At 37.2% G+C, this 18,695-nt stretch overlaps 2 protein-coding genes across 2 annotated transcripts; both read right to left on the bottom strand.

The window, feature by feature from the left end:
• Positions 1 to 511: 511 nt before the first annotated feature.
• Positions 512 to 8,920, bottom strand: cenpk (centromere protein K). Its single transcript, XM_085410575.1, has 10 exons — positions 8,242 to 8,920; positions 7,919 to 8,008; positions 7,124 to 7,180; positions 5,358 to 5,421; positions 5,188 to 5,234; positions 5,021 to 5,103; positions 4,406 to 4,504; positions 3,615 to 3,750; positions 3,481 to 3,534; positions 512 to 1,417 (listed from the first exon to the last, which is right to left on the bottom strand). Exons 1-10 carry the CDS (start codon positions 8,242 to 8,244, stop codon positions 1,262 to 1,264), a joined length of 789 nt encoding a protein of 262 aa, XP_085266701.1. The 5' UTR covers positions 8,245 to 8,920; the 3' UTR covers positions 512 to 1,261.
• A 5,945-nt stretch (positions 8,921 to 14,865) lies between these two features.
• On the bottom strand, positions 14,866 to 17,445 carry lbx1b (ladybird homeobox 1b). Its single transcript, XM_085410572.1, has 2 exons — positions 16,753 to 17,445; positions 14,866 to 16,278 (listed from the first exon to the last, which is right to left on the bottom strand). The coding sequence occupies exons 1-2, from the start codon at positions 17,078 to 17,080 to the stop codon at positions 15,791 to 15,793; spliced, it is 816 nt and encodes a 271-aa protein (XP_085266698.1). The 5' UTR covers positions 17,081 to 17,445; the 3' UTR covers positions 14,866 to 15,790.
• Between the last annotated feature and the right edge of the window lie 1,250 nt (positions 17,446 to 18,695).

The raw sequence follows: 18,695 nt of genomic DNA on the forward strand, positions 1-18,695 counted from the left end.
AACTGGTGGCAAGTGGCATCTTGGCAGCTGCACGCTTGACTTTTCTCAGTTCATGGGCAGTTATTTTGCGTCTTGGTTTTTCCACACGCTTCTTGCGACCCTGTTGACTATTTTGAATGAAACGCTTGATTGTTCGATGATCACGCTTCAGAAGCTTTGCAATTTTGAGACTGCTGCATCCCTCTGCAAGACATCTCACTATTTTTGACTTTTCTGAGCCTGTCAAGTCCTTATTTGACCCATTTTGCCAAAGGAAAGGAAGTTGCCTAATAATTATGCACACCTGATATAGGGTGTTGATGTCATTAGACCACACCCCTTCTCATTACAGAGTTGCACATCACCTAATATGCTTAACTGGTAGTAGGCTTTCGAGCCTATACAGCTTGGAGTAAGACAACATGCATGAAGAGGATGATGTGGACAAAATACTCATTTGCCTAATAATTCTGCACTCCCTGTATTGTGTGGAATATCTGCACGATTTCACTTTGTCAATTCGTATTTTATTTTCTGTACATTGTTTGTAAGTACAAACATAGTTTTAAACATGATTAAATGATCACCTCACTAAAACATTTACATTATGCTAGTTGTTTTCGTACAACAGTATGAAGATACCCAGAGATAATTTCTTCGGAACAATAATTACATAGCAACACCACATCTAAAGTTTCCAAATTTATTAAACATGGACAAGAAAATGTATAAACACAAACAAAATACACACACACACACACACACACACACACACACACACACACACACACACACACACACACACACACACACACACACACACACACACACACACACAATTACTGAACATATTTTCCTAATTTTCAAACATAATAGAAAACAGTTAAGTGAAACCAAAATTAAGATTAATTTAAATTTATGCTGATAAATATGAATTCTCATGAAAAACAGACATACACATGGGATTTCTAGAAACACATACTTTGGATAAAACACTCATACATTTGAATAACATTTGAATATGTAAAAATGGAACTAGAAAAATAGGTGCGCTTACAAGACATTTTAACTAAACAGTATTTAAGAAGTCTAAATAGACAACCATAAAAAAGTATCTACATAGAAATGTTACACATGCATTTAGTAAATTCAGGAACACCCTAGCATCACTGTTTCTCCACCATGGACTTCCTACTAGCTTACAAAAACATGCATAATGGTTTCCCTGCACAAGCAGACTCAGTTTCAGCAGAGTGCTTTAGATTTTTAATGCACCAGTGCTTCAGAAAAAGGTTTCCAAGCGGAGCTTAAAGTTATTCTCATGGTGTCTCACTGCAATTCCATAACGGAGCAGCATTTCTACATACGGTGGCCAGAATGTGTCATCTATCGCCACATAGGGGTCGTGTGGTGTGTTCAGAGCCTTGTTCATGAGAATCTGCAGGTTTATAAAAAGGGAGATGAAGACCAGGCTGAAGCATATTTGCAGTAAAGGTACAAGTTTAAACAGTTTTATAAGTTTAGAGTTTTATTTTGCCTTTACTTCCTTTACTTATTGAAGGAATAGGTGATGGCCACTAACAAAAATATAGGATATTTACATGATTATCAAGAACAGAAACATTCAATCACAGAACAAGTTAAAAAAAAAAAAAAAAAAAAAAAAATCATAAAAGCTGCCCTCAGGTCTAAAGGTTAAGTTGATATCATGCCTTTTGGTACACATCAGCTTTTGCTGCCATGGGTGATCATTACTGTGAATCGATTAATCACTACACTCTCGCTTTTATAGCACTTACGTCAGCCTTTTTGTCCTTTTACTTTGATAAACAAAAGCAACATGACACACCCACACAGTCCACATGCGTCAGACCTGCTGCTTTCTTTGCACTTGTGTGGTTAAAATAGGGCCTTAAACAGCATCTCTATAGAAAATGTAACATTAACAATGGGTTTTTATAATTTCCAGTTCCACCACAGCCAACAAACGTAGGGCTAATTTATATGTGACTTGTCGACATAAGAAATATGCAGCTGTTAATAATTAAACACATATTTATTCTATAATAGGTCAAATATCTGTTGGTGGAGTGCCAGCTCTTTCCTAGAGGTTGATAACTGGGGGGGTTTATCAGAGATAATTAAATTATCTTCAGCAAAATCTATTATTTATCTCAATATCTAGGATACTTTTCAGTCACATACAAAAGTGTCAGTGAATGATGTGAAAAAAGGAAACACTATGTGTGAAGCTATCTTCAAAACAGAAGTATTTCAAATATTGGGATGAAAATTTAGGGGTTTTTTCCTGATCAATGTTTTACTACTCCATTCCCTAATGTAATTCACCCCACCTTGAACTCATCTTCCACTCCTACCGCACACCTCACCAAGGTCTGGCTGTTATCGTACATGTCTGGCACCAGCCTCACATGACTTCCTCATGCTGTACCACACTTCCTCTCTTGGCACCCTATCATACCCTGTTTGTAGATATACAAACACACAGTACAACTCCTTTCGACCTTCAATATTTCTCCATTAATACTATAAAAGCAAACATTGACTCTGTAGTGCTATGTCTGGGCAAGGAGCCATGCTGCTGCTCACCAATCATCTCCTCTCTTCTCAACCTAGTTTCGAAAACACTTTCCCATATCTTCAAGGTATGCCTCATCAACTTTATCCCTCTATAATTGCTACAGAGATGCACATCACCCTTGTACTTGAAAATCTGTACTTCATTCCTCAGGGATCCTCTTACTCTTCAGGATTGTGTTTTCTCATTTTCTTCATTCATGAGCTCCTTCAGGCGCTCACCACACTCTCTTCACTTGTTAGCACATTTCCATTTCTGTGATAACGTCTTACATATCACATCACATGCTTCATACAAGTCATTTTCACCTTTCTTAGTGTCCAGCCTCACATATAACTCAAGCCTTGTACTTTGCCACTTCTCTCATTGCTAACCTCCCAGCACTCATCCATTTTCTTCATCTCCCAGACTATCCCACTTTTTCTTTGCTAACCTCTGCATTTGAACAGATTTTTTTTACTTCCTCCTTCCAAAACCAAGTGTCCTTGTCCTTTTTCTTCTGTCCAGAGGATACCCTTTGGGCAGTTTCCCCCAGAACATTAGCTCTACTTTGCCAGCCATCTGGCAACACTTCCGTACCACTGACAGCCTGCCTCAACCTCTTCCTGCACTCTCCACAACATTCTTCCTTCTTCAACTTCCCTTCACTCGCTTCCTCTTCTTCATGCCCAAAGTCATCATACAGACTACCATCCAATGCTGCCAAGCTACATTCTCTCCTGACACCAACACAGGGGGCCTCTATGCGGTCCATCTTTCCTTTCACATTTCTCTCCTCAATATCAAACCTCATCACCTGTTTCATTCACCTACCTGTCCAAAGCCAAATACTGAGATTTTTTTTGATTACATAAAAAAAACTCGAGTTAAACAGTTCGTTTTTTTTGTATGAAAAAACTCACCTCCAGAATTTCATTGAGTGAAATCAAGTTTTCATGAATCTCATGAGGAACGTTCTGAAAATTAAGATAAAAGACTGTAAGGTGCAATGAATTCATAATAAGGCACTTTTCACATGCAAAGCCATAATCTACACCTTCTTCTTCTTGTTTGTACTGGAATCCTCCTGAGGGAGAGGAACGTGCTTCTCCAGGATGTACGCCAAGCTCTCCATCAGCCTTTCCTGGTAGACCTTCATTTTCTGTATTTTTTCCTTGATGTCCTGCAGTATCCTGAAGAATGCATGCACATGCATCAACAAGTTTATAGATTTATTTTTCTACTTTTAAGATTAGGCTTAAAACTTTCCTTTTTGCTAAAGCATATAGTTAGGGCTGGATCAGGTGATCCTGAATGCTCTCTTAGTTATGCTGCAATAGACGTAGGATGCTGGGAGATTCCCATGATGCATTGAGCATTTCCTTTTCAGTCACCTTTCTCACTCACTATGTGTTAATAGACCTCTCTGCAATGAATCATACTTGTTATTAACCTCTGGCTCTCTTCCACAGCATGCCTTTTTTTCCTGTTTTCCTTCTCTCACCCCAACCGGTTGCAGCAGATGGCCCCGCCCCTCCCCGAGCCTGGTTCTGCCGGAGGTTTCTTCCTGTTAAAAGGGAGTTTTTCCTTCTCACTGTCGCCAAAGTGCTTGCTCATAGGGGGTCATACGATTGTTGGGTTTTTTTCTGTATGTATTAGTGTAGGGTCTACCTTATAATATAAAGCACTTTGAGGCGACTGCTGTTGTGATTTGGTGCTGTATAAATAAAATTTAATTCAACTGAATTAATTTATATTACCCTTGAAGCATTTCTGTTTTCTGCTCTATTCTGTGTAAATAAACACCTGATCCCTTTTGGTTTAGTGTGACGCTGCCATCCTACTCACGTATGTTCTGACAACTTCTCCTTTTCAATTTGAAGTCGTTCACTGTGACCACTGGCAGCAGCCAGCACCTGTTTCTTCTCCTCCAGCCATTTTAGCTCACTAACAACAAACACACAAGCATCACATTTTCAAATCAAATCAAATCAAATCACTTTTTATTGTCACATCACATGTGCAGGCACACTGGCACAGCACATGCGAGTGAAATTCTTGTGTGCGAGCCCCACAAGCAACAGAGATGTGCAAACACAACAACACAAACGAGCAAAATACAAGAATGGCCAACCTGAAACTAATAAATATATGTACAATATATAATAGTGTATGCATTTCTGGATGTGTATACTAAATATTTTCCTACGTGTGTGTGTGTGTGTGTGTGTGTATATACACATTTTTACAAATTAAATAGTAAAAAAATAAAATAAAATAATAATAATAATAATAAAATATATAAAATATACAGAGTTGAATATTTTCACAACTATACACAAAGTATAGCAAAGGGAAAGTCTCTGGATGGTCTCCTTCATCCAATCCTGAAAGGCATCCATAAAACCAGAAGAAGGACAGTAAATAATGTAATATGTACAGTGTAACAAAAGGGTTACATACAGTTCCTTAGTCTCTTTCAGTTTGTCTCTTTTGGCTTCAAAACAGGAAGCAACCATCTCAAGTTCAGAGCACAGCTTGTGCATCTATGGAAAAAGTAAAGATTGCATAAAGTGAGTGATGCATGTAAATGAGCAAAAGCAATAGTTCACTGTTTAACTTAACCACACCTCTTCTTTTCCTGCTTCGAGCAAAATCTCAGAATTTTCTGCCAGCACTGCATGAAAAATAAAAAAGGTCAATTGTATTAAAAGATAAAGTACACAACATTTATGATTTATATCTTTTTTTTTTTTTTTAGAAACCTGAAATCACCAGTTGACCAGAACTGATAACTTACATTGTGGTTCCACTGTCGACCACTGCTTCAGCTCAGCTTCTGTTGCAATCAGTCTTTTTACTGACTATAGAAGGAAAAACAGTCACGAGGAATAGAAATTACAATGATGAGCCACAGTGAAGCTGTCTGACATCAAAACAAACAAACACAAAACTCACTTTATCAGCAGCTACTCTTGGTTGCTCCCTGATTTACAATGAGTCGGCACAGCAGGAAGCTCTACAAATATTTAATCTGGCAGGTTTTTACACCGGATGCCCATCCTGACGCAACTCCAAAGAGATGTGCATCTCCTCCTGGGATCAAGCATGGGATTTTTTGCTTGTTAAGCAAATGTGTAAACTACTACACTATGGAGCCAAGGGTGCATTTGACCAGGCATGAAATGCTATGTTATTGCCAGCTGGAGTCTCTAACCTCACCATTTAAAGCACACTCAGCTGTTCCTTTTAGTGTTGCCACTGCTGATGCTCACAATGTTTACATTTTTTTACTGCTTGAATAGCACTAATGAGCTGTTTATGACTATACAAACTATTAAAACTAATTGCTCTTTTTGTAACGTATCTTGCCTCTGTAAACACCTTTCACATACAACATGTTTATGATTAATGCTAATTTTGAGCATCAACGGAAACCAAAAGTGCCATCTTGGCCTCTTCATTAAGTCATTTTATGCAAAATTCATATGTCCTGTAACCATGATACATGTAAAAGATGTTAATATTAATGATGCAAAGATTGTGAAATTCTGGGCTGGTAGCTGCTTGAAATTTGCAGTATGGCTGATGATTAATCCAATGTTTTGTTGGCATTTTCTATTATTTAGTTTTTGTTGTTCATTTTCTTGTTTGTGTTGGGAAAATAAAGAAACCTCTTTGAATGATCGCGTACAAAGACAAATTTGATGCTGTAATGTAATGGCTGCAATTGATTAAGATATTTTATTTGCTGATAGGCCAAAGGAACCCACTGACGTAACCATCATCCAATTAATCAGCACACACGTAAAGAAATGCCAGAGGTGTAACAATTTTGAAACTCAGACCAAAACCGCAACAAAAGAGAGTTTGCAATACTTTATCACAGTTCCAATTTACAATACCAACTACGAGCCAAAAGCTCCTAATTGTTCCTAATACACGGACATCAGGCTATTAGGAGAATCAGAAGCTACTGGAGCCTAAATAAAGTAGGCAAGAGTATTACTATGGAGATTAGCATGGTTTATCTGGTGAAAATTGTAATGTTTATGCATCATTCAGGTAACAAACTGGAATTACTCACATATCGGGTCTGTGATGGAGTATATACTTTTTTTTTCTTACAGTTATTTTCTACCACATTAAAAAAAAACTGACAAATGTTAAAAACCATGTTAAAAAAGATATGAATTTTCTCAGGTATTTAAAATTAAGGATTTCCACATTTTTTCTGTAACATTAACCTCCTAGGACCTGGCGTCCACATATGTGGACATCACATTTTCGGTTGTCTAGACCACAATTCTAAATTTTGCTCTACAAGGGCCTGATGTCCACTTACGAGGACATTATATTGCCACCGTCCTATTGAAATTTAATTTGAACGTCCTCATATGTGGATATCAGGTCCTTGCAGAGAAAATCAGGTAAAAAGATAATTCTTTGTTTTTACATTCATCAGGTCCCAATCAGCCCAAATAGCAAAGAGAAAGAGGTTGGATCTTAGGAGGTTAAAGCAGCGAAAGCAATGAACAAGTGAACATTTGGAAACAATCATCTCACCTGTTCTTGAGGATTCTCACAAAAATCTGGCTCACACAGTATAATCTCATTCTGAAGCTGTAAGACAAACACAGTTTATCATTTTACCCATTTATCACAAAGTGTGTGACAAGGGGCTAGAGATAAAGTATCTACACATTTTAAAAACATATTTACATATGTGATGTGGTCAGATTTTGGTTGGTTCTAGTTTACTAGCCTAGTCAACTATTTTGATTCTCAGAAGAAATGTGGTTCAAGAAAAGTTGCAGATCTCTGAATGCATCGACACTGAAACCTAATGATGATTACCTGAAAGAACCAAATCTAAGATAAAAAAAAATAACAGGTAAGAGTGTTAACAGCTAAACAACAGAGCATAGGCCTATCATATAAGACTATGGAAAAAATATTTAGTTTCTACTCATAGTATTTTTCTAATTATACAAGAAAGTGGAAAAATGTACTGAATTATAATGTAGTAACTCTGAACAAATTTTGCCAAAACTTTAACTTGCATATCTTGATGCATGCTCAGTCAACCAGTTAAGAAAATGTAGTTTTTAGCAGAACTGTTTCATCACTAATCCAAGTGACTTCTTCAAGAACAGAATCAACTTTTTGAATCTTATGTAGAAACATTTGTGTGAAAATAAAAGTGGGAAAAAATCATATCAACTTCAGTAATATATTTCTCACATTGTACCACCTCTTGGTCACCCCACTTGTTGCAGTGGCTCCATACTATCCCAATCCCCCCAAAACAATATGTATGGTAAGACAAAAAGTTTTTGGACACACTGGATTCACATGTACCTTTTCCAGCTGCGCAAATTGCTCCTCACAAATGTCCAGCAGCTCAGATTGGGCGGCCTCTGACAGCTGCGCTGCTGCCCGGCCGTCTGCCTGAACACGTAAACAACAAAGACGCATATTCGTGTACGTTTTAATCTAAAGAAAAACTGGAGCGGTGCAAGTAGGTACAATTTCTTCTAGAGCTTGTTAGCTACAGGCTAAGGTGAAAAGTTGAATGTACGTAAACACACGTTAGCAAGGCATGTAAACATTATATAATATCGTGCGTTATATTAAGCACGTGTAAATGACGAGAGTTTTTTTTAGACGACGATCAGTCTTACCATGTTTAACAACAGTTCCCTACTTCACGGACCACAACACTAGACGCTACTCGCTTTTCAAAATACCGCCAACTTTGATGACGTATCATTCGCGACAGAGAGGATGTTGGTGAGCGCCATTGTTGCGCTAAAATGCGCAAGCTTGTTAAAACGTTTGTAAACGAGTTTTTGCATAGTTTTAGATCCCACCAGGTATCCGTCTTCCCACATGAAAGCAAGGGTAAGTACTGAAACATCTTTACAGAGCCATGAACACCGAGGGGCTGTTTTTCCCTCTTTAATAGAAAAAAATACATAAAAAATCTAAACCCTACAGACTATCAACCAAAGCAAAAATAAATTATATGGTAAAATTAGTTAAAAAACAAAGTATTGAATAATGACGAATTCAAATAAATTTAAAAAAAAAAAGGTTAATTATTGATTAAACGTGTCCCAAAGGAGGGCCACATATTTTAGAGGGAAAACATTTAGATAGACGCTTATTTATTGCTTACTTATTTTATTACCGTAACTCCTTCTCAGTGACAACATCAAATTGCCACTGGGACGCTGACACGATTATGTATGATCAACTCAGAAAAAACAGATTAGACCGTTAGATACAATGGGCTGTTTAAGTGTTGATTGTCTCAGAACTCTTGCCACAGGAGTTGATGTTTAGCATTTGTTCATAATGAGTATATAGCGATTGCTAAGATGGGCAATGGCAGTACCTGATGTTGAATATGGTTCATAAAACTGCACGGTAACAGGCCTGACACGTGAAATTTTACTATATATATATATATATATATATATATATATATATATATATATATATATATATATATATATATATATATATATATATATATATGTGTGTGTGTGTGTGTGTATGTGTATATAAAACACCCAGCACGCCCCTGCGGGCGGTTTATCCTTCAAGCTCGGGTCCTCTACCAGAGGCCTGGGAGCTTGAGGGTCCTGCGCAGTATCTTAGCTGTTCCCATATATATATATGTATATATATATATATATATATATATATATATATATATATATATATATATATATATATATATATATATATATGTGTGTGTGTATGTATATATGTATGTGTGTATGTATATATATATATATATATATATATATATATATATATATGTATATATATATATATATATGTGTGTGTATATATATATGTATACATACATACATACATACATAATCATTTATAATCTCAGTTCTAATGTCAGATAAAATGCTGACATATTGAAAAACAAACTAAATGTTTATGAAAAAGCATTTTTAGTTACTCTAACTGCCGAACTTACCTATATATGTTAGAACAGTTGTGTTTATCAGATATTCTAATGGTTCCTCTTAATAAATGTGTTTATATTATTAATGTATTTAATACTATTTTAATATTTTCATTTATTTCATATATAGTAAATATATTTTTCATTATTCTAAATGTGTTTATATATGTGATGTGTGTTCACATGTGCTCGATTATGTTCTTATGTGCATACAAACACTAACTAACATGTACACGTGAAAATAGTCATATACACATGAGATCACAGACACTGAAAAGAGAGAGGCTGAAAAAGAAATGGTGATAAAGAAGTTGAAAAATGCCGTGGTAAAGTAGCGTGAAACTAGTCATTACAGCATAGTAACAAGAAAACAACAGAAAGCATGTCTGGTTGTGAAAGGTCAAGAAATACAGTCTGTGTGTAGTGAGAGGATGAGGATGAGGTGATTGTTACATTTTTGATGAAACCAAAGGTTTAATGTTATTCACATGCAATGTTGAATTATTGCACGTGGTCTAAAATACCCAAGTTCACACTACATAAAATATCCAGTATTATACAATTTAAATATGACAGTTAGCACTTTTCATAGGTTCATATCTTGACTTTTACTTAAGCACCGCTTGACCTGCCCAATTAGTACGAATACCATTCATTAACCCACAACCATACTTGTTATACTTGAGTGCTACACTTGTGGATTTTCACTTTATGTATGCATTTGAAAGAATGACTTATACCTGAGGTATTTCTATTTTGAAAATATTAAAAGATCAACACTCATTCTTTCAACACGCAAGGCGCGTGTAGTATTAATATCATTCATTATTCCAAGAGCATGTCAGGGTAGAAACTCATTAGATGGATTTTTACAAGGTAAAGATGTAGTAAGACTGCAGGAAATGAGGATGATTTCATGCAAGTGTACGAAGTAAAACAAGAAATCTGTTATTATCCTCAATATGGCATCATTAGCTCTTTAGTAAGTCTGATAAGAGATATTCACTGAAAGAAAGGCTTAGAGAAATGAGAAAGAGTCAATAAGATGTAGGAATCAAGTTATTAAATTCATACTCATCTAATCAAGAAATTACTATTTTTATGTTATTAGTTATTTATTTTATTTTTAAAAAAACAACACAATTTTCTTAAGGACGATGGAGGTTACATACTCAATATCTGCTTCCTTTTAAATCTTGCTTTATGTCTTTTTACATACTGTTTACCATTACGATTACATTCCACCTCTAATTTTATGTTTTCATTACCAGTCTTGTACGAACTGTTCCACCAGCCTGATATTGATCGTTCAAATAAAGCAATCTAAAAATATGTATCATATTTGATAATTCAGTTGCAGCTTTATAATATACAACCACTCTCATACACACACTCTTTCATGCACACACAGACACATTACACACAGCATGGCTGGTTTGCTGCTCAGTGAAGTGCAGGTCACTATCCCGTTGACACCAGCAGGTGTCTCTGTTTGTCTCAGAAGCTAAGCTGGAGCTGGCTGCAGCTTGTAGCTTGTCATCAGCTACACTTTTTTTTAAAGGATGGCTTAAATTGGCATGTAACGGTATGGATAGTAAGTTTGTTTGTTTTGCTTTTGTTTTCCTTTTTGTTCACCCAAATGTATTTTGACCTCATATGATTAAATGATGAGATATTTAGAATTGGATGAGCTTCCAGATGACTTTAGTGAAAATGCACTTTATTCACTTTTTTCCCCCCCACTTGTAGTTTTTCATGCTTTGTTCTGTGCACCACACAGAAATCATCAATACATGTGCTAAATAACTCCCACCTGAGGCCACAGATCTAACATTTTCTTCACTTTATCCTTCATCTTTCCTTCAGGGACATATATTCATGTGCTGCTAATGGATTTTATGATTTTTTTTAATGTGTAGAGGAGTTTCTTTACAGCATTGTTTCTGCTTAAAAAAATCCGTTCTAAATAGTATAAGTAGATGCTGTTGGAACATAATCTATATTAATTTTAGACTTCAACCACCACCATCGCTAGTTGAAGAAAAGCTCCAAAGTAAACACTTCATGAATCATTGAATTTAATAACTCCTACATTTTTTTCAGGTAAAGCGGTCTACATGGTTTATAATTTATCTACCTGCAGACTTCTGATTACCTTTTAGATGAGTCACAGCACTTAACTATAATTGCAAAACATTTTTGAAACTATCCTTTCTCCTCCATAAATCATTCACCTGTGATCTGAAACAGCCTTCTGAAAACCCAGCCTTGTGGCAATATGTAAAAATCTTTATTATTCTAATTTTATTCTAATTTTAAGAATCCAAAATATATAAAATGCAGTACTTGATGCAACACTTTTCTTCTCTGCCACCCACTTCTCCCATTCTTGTTTATTTATAAAGCACAGCAGCACAAAGGTTTTGCTTTTTTTTCCCACTTTGAGTTAATGTATCTGTATATTTGTTGCAAAACTCTGGATTAGCAATTTAGTCCAAATAAGCCGACTGACTCTTTCTATCTGATTATAGTACAGTGGACAAACAGCAGAAGCTAAGTCAGACCAAATATAGTTGATGTTTTCTTGCTACATCCCCAATTTCACACAGCCTTGATTATTTGAATGATCAACTAGAATTTGATTAATATGCAAATTTCTGAACAAACCGTTCCATTTGAGCCTTCAGCGCAGCCTAATTAATCAACAGTTAAAGGAAATTAATACATACATCAATTCTGTCAGGAACATGCTTAGTTCAATCGCCCGTAAAATTGAAGTTTGAAGTATTAACTGGCTCCACAGGAAGGCTATGATTAAAACTCTACATTTTGGCTCTATTTAGATATATAGAGTCATTTAATTCGAGCCAAATATCAGGTCATTTACAGATCTCCTTTTTAATACTTATTCATCATCAACAACAACAATAATAATAATAACAATAATAATAATAATAATAATAATGCATTCAAGGATTATTTGAAGCCTATGGATTCAAATAATTAATTTAAATAATCAAACAATAGATTAAAAAACCTTTTTCTTCTAAGTTTGTGTCATATTTTTAAATGAGAACAAGGTCGTAAACATTAAACAATTTAATTTCAGTGCTCTCTTTGCTGTCACCTGACTATTGCCTCAAATATGAGTGTACACTTTGCCCCTGACACTGTTTTCCACAAGGTGCAAATAATAAAGGAGAGAGTATAAAAAGGGGAGGGGAAGAGATGAAAAGAGAGAGGGCTGTACTATTGTTTCATGCATCAAACTTCAATTTTCCGCACGATTGAAGTAGTGATTTTTTCTATCTTGAAGTGAAATACTGAAATACACTTAAGACCTCCAGATTAATTACCACGAAGTGGTCCCTCAGACTGTAGTATTACTTATCACCGGGCCCGCCTGACAACCCCTCATAAAATAAGCAAGTGAAATCCATAAACTTACCTGCCTTAACACTCTCTCCCTTCATAAATATGCTTGATTCAGAATAGGCTCCAGAGCACGCACATAGGCACCCGCCACCCCCCCACCACACACACACACACATACACATACACACACAAAATAAATTAAAGACTGACATGTTCATATTTGCAGATCAATTTTCAGAATAATTGAACTGAATTGATTTTTTTCTTTCTTCAATTGAAGTGTTATCTAGAATTTAAACCTTGATAAATACTATGTACACCACCTTACCACCTTATTTTGCATGTATAAAGTGCACATAATCATTTTATAAATAATTTATAAAACAATATAATGCAGTTGTAATAATATTCTGTGAATTTTACAGTACAATATTTGCCAGCAATTAAAATTTCTTCTTTTGTGCATATTCTGTGTTATGATCAGCGTGTTTATTAGGCTGCAAGTTAATATCAGTTTATATATCAGCTTCCAGTTAGTCCACTTGAGCTGTTATACTAATAAACACATGTATTTGCTCCCTGTTATAAACCGTACTATTTATAAATGCAGTATAAGGGCATTAAAGCAAATTTTAGGCTAATGATTTTTTTAAAGACTCTAATTTATCTACAGAGAATTTACAAAAGCTTTGGTCACATTAACATCTCCCAGGCCTATCAACTTATTTAGCTTATTTAGGTTGACTTGGTTAAAATAAAAGTAAAATATAAAAAAGCAACTTCTATAAAACATTAACAAGAAGACAGCTCTACTTATCGTTTCTGTTAACAAAGAGGGTTAAATGGGAGTTTGCCTTTTGAGCTTCTCTTCTGGACACTCTTTCTTTCTCACATCACCATGTTTTCAGCTTCATTAAACTCCTTAAAGACAAAAGAAATAAAAAGGCAGACCAAGAAAAAAGAGATGAGAAGAAAACAAACAAAGGACTCCCTAACCAGACTTTGGCATAAATGTCACAGCCCAAACTCTTTATGGCTCCCTACTTAACATTAAAAACACTTCCAACAAAAATCCATTTCTTGTTTAGAAAACGTTCTTGGACAGAAGTCAAACATATTATTCCAAAGCTAAAAAGCGCAGAAAGACAAGCGGCTCTCAAAAAAGGGGCAGTTTCATTGTAATTCATTGACTTGTTCAAAACGCCAAGCAAAGAAAGGGGCTAGACATTAATAGCCGCAGATGCCCTCATGAAGGGAGAGTCTATGTAGGCATTATGGCCTTTGTTCGCACCCAGTTAAACTGTTTAAAAGGAGGGTTAACTCAATCCATCAAATTGTCTGAAATTGTGAGGAAATTTCAAAAACCATATGGCTTCCAAACGTTTGCGTCCTTTTTGTGCGGTGGGACACACTTGTCTCAGTATTGCTGCCTGCGGGGGACCGGCCCTGCTCCTTTGTGGCTCGTCCCATCAGGGAACGCTGCTCATTTGTCCCCACTTTTCATGCTTTACGCTCAAAATTACGGCCCAGTCCCGCAGAACAAAAAAGGTCTATAAAGGCCCGGGGAAACTGGCCCAAAACTTTGTGTTTTTGTGGCTTCCTCGTCTTTTTTTCTCCGGCACCAGATTTGTGTTTCTCACATAAATTTTTGCCACGAATGGAGAAACACGTCTAAGGGTCAAGAAGCCACGATACGCATTTAGGATGTGAAAGGGGATGTGAGATTCCGGGCCACAAAATGTTTAGAGCATCTTAGTAGAAAAGGACACAAAGGAACAAAATAGTAACTCTAAATAGGCCGCTGTTGACGAGCTTACACGCCCAGATTTGGCAAGGGGAGCCGTTTCTAAAATCATTTTTCTTCCCTCAATAAATAAATTAAAAGGGGCTATTATATCCACAACAAAAACCTAAACAATATTTCAAGAACTGCAACATAAAAGAATTATTCAGAAAAGCCATTTTATTCCCATAGTAGCCTATATACATTACAGTCTGTGCATTGGTTTTCAAATAATGTCCTGATTTCAGAAAGGCACTTACAGGTGTACAAAACATAACAAATTTATAACTGTAAATCTATTGTATCCAAACAATAAATCTAAAAAGTAGCTTGTCAAAATCACCGCAATATCAACCGCTGTTTCTCGCCATCGCTCGAGCATTTCCACAAAACACGTTGTAACTGTGAGTGTCCGAGTTTTGCCTTTCCGACCGTCATCATCATCTTCATCATGCACTGCAGCATCGGGACGCAGAATATGAACTGAAGCCAGGGGTTACAGTCAAATGATAATGATAATGTAGAGGAGAAGAGCCGGCAGTGACAAAGTGACTGAATCGCGATTTGGCTCGCAGAAAATACAAAAGCAATTAAATTAAAAAAGTAAAAATAAATAGATAATGATCACAAATCAAATCATGCATTTACATGCAAAAATATGGAAAACTGGAGCACTTCACTGTGATGTGTGGGGCTATCGGGAAAAGCAATAAAACAATGTGTGTGTGTGTGTGTGTGTGTGTGTGTGTGTGTGTGTGTGTGTGTGTGTGTGTGTGTGTGTGTGTGTGTGTGTGTGTGTTGGTTTATACTGTAAAAAAATAAGTTACTCATGTCATTTCAGACCATATTGCTTTGATCGAAAGAAGTAACAGTTTGCTAATGAATACATTGTAAAATATCACTGCATAATTCTTGTTCTGTGTTCATGCTTCACTATGAATAGTATCTGTGCCAATATAAAAGTCATTACATTTTGGTACATGTTCCGAGATATGGTATACAATATAAGCAGTAAGTTACAAGTCCTCCGCGGGATTATTTTATCGTCTTTTTGTGTTTCTTGACCTTCAAGCTCCTGGATGCGCCATCAGTCATCCACATCAATCTCCACGTCCTCGTCCTCTGAGCACTCTTTACTAGTTGTGTGGTCTGAGAATGGAGACAGCGGCGACGTCCTCAGTTTCTGAGAGAGCTCGTGCTCCTGCTGGCCTCCCCGCGCGGGGGACTCGGCTCGCGGGTGGCCCAGCGTGCCATTGGCGCATTTCTCCAGGTCCGCCAGTTTGGCGAGCTTGTCCAGTGGGACCTGGCCGATGGCCTTGGCCGACTCCACGTCGGCCTTCATCTCCTCCAGATCCCGTTTTAGCTTGGCCCTCCGGTTCTGAAACCACGTGATCACCTGCGCGTTTGTCAGGCCCAGCTGCTGAGCGATCTGGTCCCGGTCGGCTGGGGACAGGTACTTTTGATACAGGAAGCGCTTTTCCAGTTCATAGATTTGGTGATTGGTGAAAGCCGTCCGAGACTTCCGACGCTTCTTCGGGGTGGTTCGCTGGCCGAACAGAGTCATCCCATCCCGGCCTGTGAGGGAGAGGAGAGGCTGAGTGAAAATCATTGATAGATACAGGTGCAGGGCGTTTTCTGCACTGCTGCAGTATGCGCGTAAAAGTACCCATAACGCAGACATAACAACGAAAATGATGCTGTCTTTGAAACAGAAATGCCTCTCAGTCCTTGTGGGAATAGGTAGACAGTTACAACAATATTACACAGACACCACTGGGAAATACTGAACATCAGACAATTGGTCTTCCTCTTTACACGAGGCCATAAAATTAAAGAAAGGGCTCTGGTGATAAGAGCGGCCCAGGAAAAAATAACGCACCTTTTTTAGATATATATGTGAAAAGGAAAATATGCGCACTTAAATTGGAAAAGAGTGTCTCGAGCAATTGAATAAACACGTTTGAGCGAATTTTTGTTGTTTAAAAATCTAGTTCCAGGTGTATTAGTCAAAACGTGTTTGTCGTGCTTTTTTTCATCTTGTAGATTTACCTTCGGCAGCCTGCAAAACGCTGACTTCCAGCCCCTTGAAAGTCTTGCTGGCCAGCTCCTCCAGCGCGCAGAGCGGGGAGGTTTGGGTGAGGAGTCCCCGGTTGGACAGAGGGATGCTGGAGGGACGATGTTTCTCAGAAGACGAAATTAGATGAGCTGTGCCGCAAATTGTATAACTTCGTTTCACAGATGGTTTGTTCAGGATGTCCTCAATGCTGAATGGGGTCAGCGGCTTGTTGGAGTTTGCAGGAGGCGGCAAGTGGTCCAGCGGACTTCGCCTCCTGTTTTCCACTGCATCACATTTGGCGACTTCTTTGGATGTCATCATTGGTTGTACGCAGAGTTTATAGGACTTGGTTGAAGTATTAAGCCGTTACAAACGAGCGAACGTATCGAGGGTAAAAAAGTCACATAACAGTTTGGAGGTAGAAAAAAAAAAACAAAGATAAGGAGGGGAGATTGAGGGAAAGAAAATCTTATTCCAAAATGGGATGCGTTCAAAGTGTCGATCCTCGCGAGCAGCAAGTCCGCAGGAGTGAGATGCCTCCCTGAAAATGGCGAGGTCCAAAGAGTTGACGATTACTAACAAGTTATCATTGATTGGTGGGTAATCAATTATCTCCAGTGGCACTTTCGCCCTCTTCCCTTTCACTCTTTGACTATGTTGCAGTCCAGTGCAGGGCTTTTTGCAACTGGGGGTGTCCCATTAATTAGGACGCATGGCTGGAAGGAGGAGGAGCCGGGCGGAATTATAATGCTTTGTGCTCTTATCATCTTTGGTCTAATTTAGTCGTGTGGTGAGATACCAGAATAGGTATATGGGATAAATAAGGGGAAGCTCAGAGAGAGGGAGAGGAAGAAAAAGGAAGAAGGGTTGAGAGACATCAGAATCTTTAGCCAATTTTAACGCTTTAAAAGTTAAGTTCAGCAGCAGGTTTGTTTAAAGTATTTGGACTATTTGGATGGTTAAAAAACAACAAAAAAACAAGTCGACTCAGTTACAGATTCCGCAGCTTTAGTCAGAAGAATACGTTCCTCCCAAAGCGTGGATGACCCTTTGTTTTGTAAAGGTAATGTAGAGCTGGGCTATATATCAGCTCTGATGATACCTCCTCTGGGGCGAGATAGAAGGAGCAGCATGCATCCCTCTCAGCAACGCCAAATCCGGGCCATAACTCAGGCGAAAAGGCTCCTTTTATATCTTCCGAGAAATATTTCATTTCCTCTCAAATCTCCTCGCATCCTCCAGGTTTGACAGAATGGGTTTATTTTGGCACTGGACACAGATCGACGGCAGGGTATTTTGCATAGTGCGGCAAAGTGTTTGTTTTAATTTAGAATTAAACTTCAGATTTTAAAGATGTGGTTTTAAAAGGTAAAAAAAATAGTTTTTTGTTTCACAATAGTCTGTTTAACTTCTCCTTTAGTCCTTTAAATGAACAAAGTTGAGTTAATTACAAATACATTGCGGATAGGGGAATTTTAAGTCTATTAGTTCTGTCGCTATTAATTGCGTATCATGTTTGTTATAATAAAGAGTATTTATTTACTTTAACAGCAAACGAAGATGCAGTAAATCAGTATCGTGGTGATTATAGATTTCGGTGATGGAAGTGCCTGTAAATTATGATCATATCTAGAATTATGACAGTCGTGGTGCAGAACGAAAATTAGTACAAGATTGTTGTTTTTTATATTTGGATTTTTATTTTCAGCTGTTTTATTAAATTCTTAGGTGACTGTATTTTCAAAAATTACCTTATTTTTCTATTTAGGCAGCTTGTATTGCCAATAACGGTATATTCAGGTTATCATTTATATCATTTATATATGGCGGTGAAGACAAAAATGTAAACCACGATGAGCAGAAGGAAAAAGAAAAAGAAATTGGATGTGAAATATATTTTTTAAATGAGCCTGCTCCCTTCCTCATCTATTATATT

Source organism: Rhamphochromis longiceps, linkage group LG6, assembly GCF_057381845.1.
Source record: "Rhamphochromis longiceps isolate RC_006_pf linkage group LG6, R_longiceps_female_GT1.1, whole genome shotgun sequence".
NCBI lineage: Eukaryota > Metazoa > Chordata > Actinopteri > Cichliformes > Cichlidae > Rhamphochromis > Rhamphochromis longiceps.

Excerpts from the sequence above, each read along its gene's own strand:
- lbx1b (XM_085410572.1), bottom strand. The coding sequence starts at position 17,080 with ATGATGACATCCAAAGAAGTCGCCAAATGTGATGCAGTGGAAAACAGG. Across the intron at positions 16,279-16,752 it reads CGTTTTGCAGGCTGCCGAAG|GCCGGGATGGGATGACTCTG; the intron begins GTAAATCTACAA and ends TCTCCCTCACAG.
- cenpk (XM_085410575.1), bottom strand. Across the intron at positions 7,181-7,918 it reads AATTTGCGCAGCTGGAAAAG|CTTCAGAATGAGATTATACT; the intron begins GTACATGTGAAT and ends TTTGTCTTACAG. Across the intron at positions 5,235-5,357 it reads GTCGACAGTGGAACCACAAT|TGCTGGCAGAAAATTCTGAG; the intron begins GTAAGTTATCAG and ends TTTTTCATGCAG.